Source organism: Silene latifolia, chromosome X (assembly GCF_048544455.1).
Source record: "Silene latifolia isolate original U9 population chromosome X, ASM4854445v1, whole genome shotgun sequence".
Lineage (NCBI taxonomy): Eukaryota > Viridiplantae > Streptophyta > Magnoliopsida > Caryophyllales > Caryophyllaceae > Silene > Silene latifolia.
In genome coordinates, this window is record NC_133537.1 from 160,763,179 (window position 1) to 160,776,082 (window position 12,904).

The window sequence follows — 12,904 nt, forward strand, 5'->3', positions numbered from 1 at the left end:
GTGTTGATCTTCTAGCATGTCGTGGATACGGGACCCACATGGTATCAAGCGTGAGATGACTTGATCTCAACCAAGCCTTCAATAGAGAATGTGCTGACTCAACACGGGAAGTTGATGTGTTACCAAGATGGAAGACCTCGTTTGTATAGCATAAAACAAACTTCCCTGCGTGCTCACCCCAAGCTCTCTGTATATAAGCGGACATACGTCTCCACTTACGACTAAAACACACCCAAGCTTGTTGAAACACTTGCTCGGTAAGTGCATTGATCACCTTATTCCAACCGTCTTCTTTATTTGTGATGATAAATGACTTCATACTCTCAGTATGGTAGAATTACAAGGCTTTACCATTGATGGCTTTGTTCACGTGCCATCGACACAACAAATGATCAACCCCGGGAAATAATGAATCAAGAGCGTTGATCAAACTCAATTCCCGGTCAGTGACAAAAACAGAAGGGGACTTCTTCAACAGCCACTTGTAATTCTCCTCAGACTCGGTAGGAATCATCGAACATGCAATTAAGAAGGACGATCCGGTGGGTGTGACACCAACCATCTCAATGAGTGGATTCTTGTACGTGTTGATTTTATACGTCGAATCCATGATAACCACGTAAGGATAAGCCCGAAACAACTTCACGGAATCAGGATATGCCATGAAAATATGACTAATCTCTTTTGTCTCGGAATTAATCTCATGCCAATGGACGTATTTCGCTTCTACTGCTAGAGCCAACATTTGTTGAGCAGTGTTTCTTTCACCTCTAACTTCTTTCCTAATTTTCCTTGTTTCATTATATAGCTGGGTGCTTGACGGTTGAGGTTTTTCTAGGGTTTTCAAATGAAGAGCATTTTTAATATCCCTAGGTAGAACCCCGACCATAGTTTGTTGCCTAACAAATGTCTTCTCTTCCGCGTCCAATCTCGCAAAGTGTCGATCCCCGTCCTTATAAACGGCTACGTTGTGGTTGTGAAGTCCACCACCCTCGAAGGTTACAATGTTCCACACTGTCGTCACTTGATCATTTTTAGACACGAAATTTTGAACGGCACGAATACGGAACTTGCATGAACACTTCTGCGACCTCCTTGGCATTTCAAGATCATCTGATCGGTTTGGTAACCCATGTCTTTTACATCGAAAATAACTTGCCAACAACCCGTTCTTTTTTCTGTTTTTAGCTCCGTTATTTGCTTTAACCAAAGCAAACCCATTCTCGAATGCAACTTTATTAGCCCAATTGAAAGCATCGTCACGCGTTTCGAAATCTAAAGTAGTCTCGAACAACGGGTTGTAATCAATTGAATTCTCGCCAAAAGTCTCCCACGAAACCTGTTCCAAGCAATACGGAATATAGTAAGACAATAAAAAACGGTACATAACCTAAATAAATTGCGTAAAACGAAAGCAAAACAATATAAAACGAGTAATCCATGGCTAAACCACAAAACTCAACAATCGACCATGGCCAAACATTGGTTTCCAACGTTCATCCATGGCCAAACATGGAAAACCAACGTTCAACCATGGCCAAACAAGGAAACTCAACGTTCAACCATGGCCAAACATTGGTTTCCAACGTTCAACCATGGCCAAACAATGGATTCCAACGTTTGGACCATGGCAAACGTGGAACTCCAACGTTTGGACCATGGCAAACGTGGAAATCCAACGTTTCGACCATGGTAAACGTTTGGTCCATGGTAAACGTTGGTTTCCAAAGGTTGGTCCATGGCTGAACGTTGGATCTCAACATTTGGTCCATGGTACAACTTTCGGGGCACAAATTTCAGATTTACGCAGAAAAATCGCAATTTCGCTACTACTAATTTAATACGTGACGTAAATCAACTATCGAATAGAATTAACGATGCGCAAAAATAATTAAAATTAAACAAATAATGAAGCGATTAAGTTGTTTACGTACCGGTGATTCGGGATCCGTCATGTTAATTAATCTTGTTAATTGTTGTTGTGGGTTTTTTTTTTTAATTTAGTTGATTTTTAGTAGAATTTGAGAGGAAATTTTTTAGAGAGAGAAAGTGGTGGATGAGTGCAACGGCAGTTATCGTCTTTTTTTAAAAAAAAACTTCGTCGATATTTACTAAAACATCGTCGATGAAAATCAGCCCTCTATTAATTAGTATAAAGATAAAGATGTTAGTTATTTAACATACACAAATATAATATAAATATGTTATATTTTGGAAACAATTAAAAGGTAAATAAATCAATCTAGATTTCCAAAAAATATAATATTTCATAATTCATTAAATTTGTAATTTAATTAGTAAAAAATAATGATTGCTCTTTAATAATATTCTAATTTAATATTTCAGATTTATTTAAATATATAAATCTAATAATATTATATTTGTTGAATCGATTGGTAAGCTAATCGACGCATTGTGAGTAGTAAAATCAACAATAATAGCAGCGGGAGTAGTGAAAGCATACTAGCAACAAGGGAAGTAGTGAAACTAACAATAATAAATGCGGGAGTAGTGAAAAAAAAAATAATGACGGCGGGAGAAGTGAAAGTAATAATAGTCACAACACATGTAATGAAAGTAACGTAGGAACAACGGAGAGGGTATGAAAAATTAACTAACAATTCGATTTTAAGAAAATATTAATTTTATTTAAATATATGAGTTCGACAAAACTAACGGGTTAACCGTAAAAATAACAGGAGTAGTTAAACAAACAACAGTAACTGAGGAAATAGTATTAACAAGGGATGTAGTGAAAGTAATAATATTAACAGCGGGAGTGGTGAACGTGTCTCATAATTTGTTGATGATTTTTACATCTCATCATAATTTCAAGATATAAATTGTAAATGTATGTGTTAACCAAATTTAGCGTATCATATTTCATAGAAAATAAAATTTAAATGGTAAATAAAGGTAGCCCGGACATAGCCGAGCACCAAACCTAGTTATAGTAAATTACATAGATATTTTCAATTCCCTCCCATAATAAAACTTGAATTTCAAACTAATTAGTAAAAAAGGGTAGTTTAGGAATTTAAAGTTGCATAAGTAATTGTAGATTTATTTATAGTTATATAAGAAAAATGAATAGTAAACCAAAAAAAATCACTGAGATTTGCCTTGATTTTTGCCTCTTTTTAAGGTGGAATATAATGTTAACAAACAAAAGTCCATATTTGTACACCGTTTGGAGTTGAATGGTGCAGTCATGCATCTAACAAACAAAAGATGCCAATATGAAATTTGATACATACAGAACTTTGAGAATTGATATATTATTCTCGGGTAAGACTGTATTTACAAATTAATATCGCAATTTACATACGATATATTACCAATAGACGTAAATACTCAATTCTACTTTGTTCATTTCCCAGATTATGCATGAATTCTCAATTAGTCCGTGGAATTCAAGATATTATATAAACTGAGAATCAACTTGTAACTATTAATAGTAAATAAATGCGAGTTGTTATTGCTACAAATCTATGACTGAACGAAATAATAACAAAGTACCGAGTATCTTTTTCGCGAGGGGTTGAATTGAATTTTCTTTGTTGGTTTGTAAATGAAAAATCATATAGATGAAATAAAAAACAATGTAGATGAAGAACACAAATCACAATATAATGTTGGAAGAATATAATCATTGATGATAATCGAGTGTAAATTAGTATAATATTTAATAAATTGTTTTAGTGCAAAATATTGTAGACAAATTTTAGTTAGTTAGATTTTTAATTTAATTGGATAGATGCTAAATAGATATATAATTACAAATCTACCCTTAAAATTTTGGCGCAAAAACAAAAACAATATTACGCTGGCGCTGAGATTCGGTACCACCGGGTGGCGCCCTATCGTCATCCGGGCTCGGCAAGTTTAAGTCCAGATCGTAAATCGAACCGGATTCATTTAGGACAGGTCCTCGGTCAACACTTTGTTTCGGTATCGGTCCGGTCCAAGACCGGTTAATTTTAGTCCGACCGAATGGGCCAAAATTTAGGTGTTTTGTGACTAATATTCGCAACTTTATAAAGTAATAGAGTATTTTATCAACAAAACAATAAAACTTAATATTGGTGGCTATGATGCTAAAAATACTTTAAGCAACTAGCTTATTTGATTTAATGAGATTAATTTTTCATTATCATATACTTAAAAAATAAAAAATTATAAATTTCAGTCCATTTCGGCCGAAATGGTACTCACTAGTGACCATCACCATGAGCTAACACATTGAAAACAACCACCGAATCGATCAGTTAAGTCCTAAGATTCATAGTTCAACTTAACAAATTCAAGAATGGTCGATGATATTAACAGAAAAAAAAAATGATACTACCACAGTAACAGCTGTAACAGTCAGAGCAGTTAAACAATGAATGAATAAATTACGCATAAAACAAGTGCCAGTTCTTGGTAATACACTAAGATGGACGAGAATCTTACATGGGAGGAAGGAGCTAACAGCGCAAAATTACAAGAAAGAATATTACAATTTGAATAACCTGGCATTACTTTACATGAATGGTGCAGATTCCATCTAATGAAAATAAAAAGATTTTTCTGAATTTTCTTATACATGGTGCCCTAAATCTTCCAAAATACTGTCATCTGTCCATTAATCCAACCAGCTGGATTTATCTCACCATGCCCGTGCCCTTCCAATCGCTGGATGCCGTCATCACTAAAATGAACAAAGGATGCTATCCTGACGTAATCACATTTTGCTCAGCATGACTTTCTTTTGTCTACCTTTAAGTGGATGTTAAACCATTTTTTCTTCTTTAGTCTCTCCCTTGTAGACTTCCTCTCTTTGGAAGGCCCCTCTTCTTTTGAGTACCCCTCTTCTTTTGGCTCCTTAATAGATGTCTTCCTGCTTTTACTAGAACTCCGTTTCATCTCAGGTGCGACTGTATATGAGGCATGGATTTCATTTCTTTGTTTTAGAAGGTTGTCAATCTGCAGGAACAGGACCCAAATTACAAGAGCAAAATCATAACATTAACATAATTAATAGAGATGCGTTAAATATATCCTTGTCGTGGATGATATTCATGACGTGGGCTCGAAGCCTCGAAACCTACTGGCCTAAGAAACTACCTCGTGGATCCCTTAACACAAAATAAAATAGTGGTTTCTGAACTTACCGCTTGCATTTCTTGTGTATATCTACTTGTCATTTCCGTAAATTGGGTAAGAACCTACAAGTATAAGTTATAGAATGTTACGCAACTGGACAAGTGTAAGTTTCATATCCTTTTAAATAATTCCAAACACTTACTTCTCTATATTCACTTTCAAACTTTGAGAGTTCTGCCCTTTTGCTTAACAATTGCGTTTCCACGTCTCTAAGGCTCTCCTTCTCTTTCAAGTAAGGGGCAACACACAGAGCTTCAATGGTGTAACTCACACTTTTGAAAAAATTGTCACCTAATATTATTTCAGGAGCAAGTTTTAAATCATTAAGTACCTATTTGAAAGCAAAGTTACAGCATTTAAGTAGGGAAACAAATACTCCGTGATTAAATTAAAGATGTACGCACCATAAACTGCAAAGACATGTGTTCCAGCTTTTAGTTCAGTTATTTCACATGGCTGAAACCCATCCAACTTTTTGAAGAATGCAGCATCTGGATCCTTTGCAGCGGCTGACTACGATGTTCAAAGAAGATAATGAAGTAATGAGAGTCTTACTCACAGTAATCCATTCGACTGAAATATAGACAGTTAGACACCATTTAAAGCTTACCGAATTTACTGTGCGGTCTAAATGATAAACAGGGAAACCAAGAAAATACATCCCAGCTGACATGACCTTTCCCATCTTGGTGCTGTCTTCCTATGTCAAAGAAGAAGCAAGGGCTCAGATTTTCTGAAGGGCACACGACGTATTGAGTATAATATTCTATGGATGGAAGAATTGGGTGACTTTCAAAGAGAATCCCTGAATCATCTGATTTAATGAACAGGAGGCTAATGATGTCACTAAAACACCAAAGAATAATTGTTTCCACAATGCTTTCTAAGGGAAATATACCTGTAAGGCCAGACTTAAACCGCCATTGTCTTCCGGTTCAAAGTACAACAGCTGTAGAATAGGCAAATATCAACCATCAGACAGGCAAAAACTACTTGTATTGAAAATTCATAACCTAATAATCAAAGATAGCAAGTAAACAGGTAGAACACGCTGTATTGGCTAGCAAGGATGTGGCTAATAAAAGAAGCGCGAAAGGTAGACGGCAGATGCTAATATATCGTCAGGATCCAAAATCTTGTGCGAGAGGAAAATTTTACGTAAAAGAAATATGGTGGACTATGGTAAGGTAAATGATCTGGCGAGATTGAGAGAATGGCAATGTCAACACTGTACCACAAGTCCACAACTTTCAAATTGGTAATGGTAAAAGAAACGGCTCTATTATTTTTTGGATAATAGTTTAAAATAGAGTGCAGAATGAGGTACCAGATAACTCATTAGAGAATCTGGCGCACACAATTTCCAAGAGATGCAGTGAGACGGATGCAGGGCACTGTGACGAACTAGCTCATTAAAATATTTCTAACTTTATCCCTGGATTTTTTGGTTTACATGTTAGCCTTCATTGTCATCACCATTGCCTAATGGTGGCTCCCACTCATATCAGCGTAAGGCCGTAAGGGAGTGTAGGGACTGTACTCCTGCGTACATAACCTTTTCCCTACAGTGACAGATAAGTTGTTTCAAGTGACCCTCAACCAAATCTTAGCCTCTTTCAAACTCCAAAAAAGGCATACTGTTGATAATAGAGATATTCTGATCATCAAAAATTTGTCTGAAAAGTAGTACACTATGCTTCAGTAAGAAGTTCATTAACAACTACTGACGACTGATGCATTTGAAGTACTGTAACCAATCAAGTACTCCAGTTACAGGATTGAGATAGTTCAGCGATTATTCTACTCAGAATCCCGCACACGGAATGAATTATTATGTTGTTCGTGTATCCAATAATCTCATGTTTTAAGTGAAGGTAGTAATAAAAAAGGGCTTCAAGGGCTGAAGATTGTGACAGAGTTCTCAATATACCAATAACTTATGAGCATGCTTAATCACACGGCACGATTAAAATATCAGATAATGATATTATACAAACCTTGAATTTGCTTTTATCTGATTGCACACGACAAACTAGTCCACCTCGGGCATCATCTTCAGTTATTGTAACAGAATAAAAATGAGCAGATTGTTTATCAACCTGCAAAGCAAAGAGGGGCTCAAACCAATAGATCAATAAGAATTTGTGCAGATCACATATACTGGGACTTACTTTTCTTAACAACGGCTGACCCAGTGGAAGAGGTGATACAGTTACCCTACCATTTAATGCCTCTTCCAATATTGTTGCAGAGACCGTGGTCTTGATAGGTACACCAAGTTTACTGTTCAACAGTGAAGAACAAAACATGCAATATAAGGTTCAGCCCCGTAACATTTCTCACCACCAAACATCATATAAATAGATAACTCTGAATGATATAGAACTCAAACAGAAAAGAAAAAGCAGCTAACCTAAACAGTGCGGCAAATACTGTATTTACAGTTCCCAAACTTGAAAGATCTAACTCCAGCTCTTGACTTTCAGATTCAACTGCCTAAGGGGCGTATAGATATTATTAGACCAACTAAACATGAGGATTGTAAACGGAATAGCCAAATTTTTTGTGTACGTCAAGAACAACATTTCAACTGCAACAATACCAAATAATATTAATTGACAACCACACTCAACCTAGTTTTTTCCTATAAGATGCCTCCGACTATTGCTCACCTCAAAACCAGCTGAGTCATACATGCGCCTTTTCTCAGGATCTGATAGTATGTTATAGGAAAACGTGACTTCTTTGAACATATCAGCCGCCTTAGGATCATTTGCATTCTTGTCAGGATGATATCTATACAAAAGCACAACAGGATCCAAACTCAATCATTGTACATCATTATTGTAACATAATAACATGTTAGCCAACTTTAATACTACTACAAGGTCTACAACATTAGTGGGCATGATTTCATAATATTTGACATTGAATAGTCTATTTTAAATTGCGTTTCAATGGACATTTACCACAAGAATAATGCTAGGAGTCTATGAACTATCCACTTCAGAGATGAACTATGAGTAAAATCTATATTCCTTACTAGAGCACAAAAGGAACTTCAAAACATGGGAGATTATGTCTATTCTCTTACTGTCTCCACCTTATCTCAATTCCTTGAACGTGGTAACATCCTAAAATGATCAAATCGTACCTCACTTAAATCCCAAGATAATCCTTGACATTCACTCTTTGAAGAGGGTAAGATAGACCATAATGAGATGGCTCACCATAATGTAATAATGACTTTGGCAAATGTTCCATAAGACCACAAAAAAGGGAAGCGTCCTAAACTTGGCAGATCAGAACTCAATTCAAGTATGTGGGAAGAAGTTGCTGTGCAGCATTAATGAACTATCTCTACAGACATATACAGCATTTTCTATACACCCAAAGCAGTTCGTCTACTTAATTGTGCACTCGACCAACCTTGCTTAAAGGTAAAGCAAGATCCATACTTCAAAATGGCGTGATAATTCATCTTGCTACACCCAAGTGGCCAAGTGTATACTGAACTGTTTTAAACAGGCTGTCACAGCGTCTGGTGAAATTTGAGCTCTACTTGAAACGGAAAGAGGTCTACTTATAATTCACAAACTGACAACAATAATTGCCTTACGAAATTGCGATAAGATCTATATATTAAAAATAAAAACTATTTCAGTGGAAAAAGTTGCCCTCCTAAAATAGTAACATCAGAACCACGCCGAAATTGTTGTGACACAGTTACAGAACTGTGAAGGGTCATTATCCTGGGCCATTTACCTATATTATAGATGTATAAGCCCACCAACTCAGTGGCATGTCCAGATACACATCTGGCCATCCTCTTCTCTTTCACCTCCCATCTCCTTACCAGAAAAAAGGAGTCCAGAAGAGCCTCCTCCACCTCCCTTCTTGAAAACTCTCATTCTAAAAGAGAGTGGCAGTTTTCTGGACAATTATACAAAGCCACAGGAAAAATTGTTACCTGCCATCACATACCGCCTGTTTCACTTGGCAAAACCAATACATTTCTAGTTTCTCCCCAGTCCCCTGAATTTCAGATCTGATAGTGCCGTTTTAGATTCTCTATTAATGCCCACTCGTGACTTGTGTGTCCCCCCCCCCCCCCCAAATCTACTGTACACTTCTGCTGACGTGTCATTTAAAAAATTGAGCATAGAAGTAGCCATTACTATTTGCAGCGTCAATAATCATAATGGTGAATTTCGTACATGAATCTAGCATTGCCAAAATGACCCTTAGGCCTTGTTTGAATGAGGGTGTAATACCCCGCATTTATATAGACTAGACTCGACCAAGTAGACGATTCACTCGGCCGAGTGAAGCCCCACTCGACCGAGTGAAGGACCGAGTGCCACTGGACAGTGTTCTGGAAACCTGTAAAGTTGGTCACTCGACCGAGTGGAGCTACCACTCGATCGAGTGGACCGGACCGAGTGCCAGTCGAGTGCGGCTTATACGAGAAGATTGTTGGTGAGATGTCGCTTTCGGAACCTTATCATTTCAGATTTCCCACACAAAACCCTTCTACAACACTATTCACACCACTCTCTAAACTCCCCCAATATCTCTCTAAATTCCTCACCAACAAACTCTCTCAAAACCCTAATTCTCTAGAGGAGATTCTTGCCTCCCTTGTTCTTCCAATTTGTTGTAAGTTAATCTACACTTTTTCTTCCCTTTATTCTTATCTTAACAATCTTATTTAGTTAGTAGATTTCTCTATACTTGTTAGGTTGAATGAATTAAAGGGGATATTTAGTATGGTTATTATAATAGATTGTAGTATGGATTGTAGCAATTAATATCTCTAGAGAGCTTCATTAAAGAGCATTTCTAGTGAGTAGCTTGTGGATTGGTGAAGATAAGCTTGAAGTAGGGTTTTCCCTACTTAGCTATGGTGATATTAGTGTTTAATTGTGCATTTATTATCACTAATTGCATTTGTCTCATGATAGTTGCATTATAACATGTTTTGGTAATTAAGGTTTATCACATAAGATGATTTCATGACATTTAAGTTAAGATGAGAATGGTAATTTGTCACAAGGATAATTACATTGCATTATAACATGTTAAAGAGAAATTAAATGATGAGAAATGAATTAGTGAAGAGCTGAGCATGATTGTACTTGTTGTGATAATGTGGTTGCATAGTTGTGTTGTTTGGACTTGTTGGCTTATTCTTGGTTTGTTAGACATTGGAGGATGTTGGAGGATCTTTGGTTCCGATTTTGGAGACGGAAGGCGGTTGGGAAACCGTCTTTCGCTCAAGTCACCCTTGGAGTGTGCACATTTAGTACTTGGGTTACGGAGGGACTCGTGTGGTGATACACGACGCCTGACACGCATCGCACTCGGGCCCGGTACCACAGACGTGTTCCGAGTACCTTGTGTATTAGTGACGTCGTGGGCGTGTCCTGGTCACCGGTTGTGTGGATGTGTGTTGGAGGGTGGTTTCTTATCTCTCATTGTGCCTTGTGGGTTTCACCTTGCATTGTCTTATGTTAGGTAAGTTTAGTTAGCATGCATTGAACATTTATATCATTAAGCTAACACTTGGGTTTTAATGATCTGTGGTGAACCATATGGTGCTTTCCGCACAGTGTTGACAGGTTAGCATGATTCATTCGAGGGCTTGGGAAGCGGTCTTCACTTGTTGTCACCACTTGTGTTTATCTTAGCTTTTTGACTATTAAACTCCCACCTTTCGATATGGTTGTATAACTATTGGGATGGTATTTGCATCCCCCGACTTGTAAGCATTTAACTATAACTTATCTATTGCTTATGTTGAGTTGGGACTTCTTTACATGATTGTTCGCACTACAAAACTTGGGAAACCAAGTCCTGTGATGCCTCCATGAGTTTGGAATGCCTAAAGGAAAGGGTCTCGACATATGGGGGTGTTACAGAGGGGATTTGGAGGGAAGGGAGGGGGGGGGGAAGGAAGTAAGGGATAGTGGGATACAAAATCCCTTGTTTGGATAACAAAAGGGGTAGGAGGGGAATGGAGGGGGAGGGATTGGAGGGTCTAGTTTCCCCAAACTAAAATCCTTCCAACATAGGAAAAATTTGGAGGGATCTATTTCCCCTTCCCTTCCCTTCCCTCCCTTTCCATCCCCTTCCTTTCCCTCCACTTATGTTATCCAAACACACCCTTATTGTTTGTCATGAGAGAAAACCAATATAAATTTGCTGTGTCAAAAGACATTGTTCACCTATTTCACTTCTTAATAAGTACCAGGCTCTCACTTCAAAATAAATTGTGGTCTTCCGTCTTCCCAAACACACCATCCATACATATTAATCTGGCTACAAGGCCGACAACACATCAAATAGTGCTAAAAGAGCACAAAATAAATGCGCAATATGTGACAGGAAATGATCACACGACATCAAGTAGCTTTCAGTTAATGTAAGTTGCTTGAAGAAAAAACATTATTTCCTTTCACATATAATGTTGCTGAAACTCATAGTCAATTTGACAAAAATTACACAGATGTCGACTAAAAGTGTCTAAAGCTAGCTGGGGAAGTCATTAAGTAGTGATACTAATGACTTGAATTTGAAACAGTCCGCATCATCACTGGTAGTTCCATTTAGACAAACAAAAAAATGATAACCAATTACCATGAACCGTCGTCATTCCAATCATTTGAACAGGTCTTTGTGAAACACTTAGCTACAAGCTACTCCAAATTAGACCGTAAAGTGTCTTTCGCTACATACATTTGGCACGCTTATGATTGCACACATTACAATATTCTTCTTACACCCTAACAATTGCAGTTACTCGTCCTCAAATCCTCCTTCCCTCCAAATTTTTGGGGTTTAACCGCAAATACCTGAACTCAACTGGAGATAGTACTATTAACAACGTCAACTCTCCACATACATTGCATTAATTAATTCTGAGTAATACAACGGAAATATTCCAAAATTAAGTAAATAAATGGCGGAGTAAATAAAAACAAATAATCAATGCTAACAGAAGCAATAAAATAAATTAAAACATAAATTAATTAAAAAATAGAAAAATTTGAATAGAAAAACAAACTTGAGGGCTAATTTGCGATAGGCGGATTTAATTTGTTGATCGGTAGAATTGGGAGAAACGCCGAGAACATCGTAAGGATCACGACGGAGCTCCGGCAGATCTACGGTTGAGTTTATTCTCTCGGACCTCGATTTCTTTGTCGGCGGCATTATTTCAAATACGAAACCCTACAAATCTACACTGTCAACCTAATTTATACAAGAACCAGATTAGGATTTGCGTGATTTTTAGCTATCAGATTTTGTGATAAATTAAGGAAAATAGAGATTTGGTTGGGTTTGTTTAGGGATTTAATTAACTAGGGGGAAAATTATGAACAACTTCATGTATGATGTATGTATCATGTATGTTTCCAAGCTGGAGCTTCAAGATTTCAACAGGGAAATATTACAAATTAGGTGAATATATTTTATTCCTATAAAAGCTTCTCTGCTTTTCAATTTTCAAATCACAAATTCTCATTGAAGACATGACATATCCGTCACAAGCTAAAGACGGATACCATTTTACTTCACAAAGTACCCACTTTTTCTCTCTCTGCAACACTATTCATGTGGTCCCCTTTCTCCACTAACCCATTTTGTTACCATTTTATCTCACAAAATATCCGTCACAAATGGTAACCCGTCACAAGGGAGACCAATTGTTTTCAAATTGAAATGCTCTTTCCTTGCTTCAAACTTACTGTAC

General features: G+C 37.1%; 2 protein-coding genes across 2 annotated transcripts; both read right to left on the bottom strand.

Annotated features, from left to right (window-relative positions):
- Positions 1–337: 337 nt before the first annotated feature.
- Positions 338–1,955, bottom strand: LOC141618711 (protein FAR1-RELATED SEQUENCE 5-like). Its single transcript, XM_074435796.1, has 2 exons — positions 1,935–1,955; positions 338–1,339 (listed from the first exon to the last, which is right to left on the bottom strand). Exons 1-2 carry the CDS (start codon positions 1,953–1,955, stop codon positions 338–340), a joined length of 1,023 nt encoding a protein of 340 aa, XP_074291897.1.
- Positions 1,956–4,373: 2,418 nt separating this feature from the next.
- Positions 4,374–12,649, bottom strand: LOC141623700 (chaperone protein dnaJ 16-like). Its single transcript, XM_074439857.1, has 11 exons — positions 12,215–12,649; positions 7,821–7,944; positions 7,562–7,644; positions 7,320–7,431; positions 7,146–7,247; positions 6,047–6,097; positions 5,759–5,848; positions 5,553–5,661; positions 5,291–5,439; positions 5,157–5,210; positions 4,374–4,968 (listed from the first exon to the last, which is right to left on the bottom strand). Exons 1-11 carry the CDS (start codon positions 12,361–12,363, stop codon positions 4,738–4,740), a joined length of 1,254 nt encoding a protein of 417 aa, XP_074295958.1. The 5' UTR covers positions 12,364–12,649; the 3' UTR covers positions 4,374–4,737.
- Between the last annotated feature and the right edge of the window lie 255 nt (positions 12,650–12,904).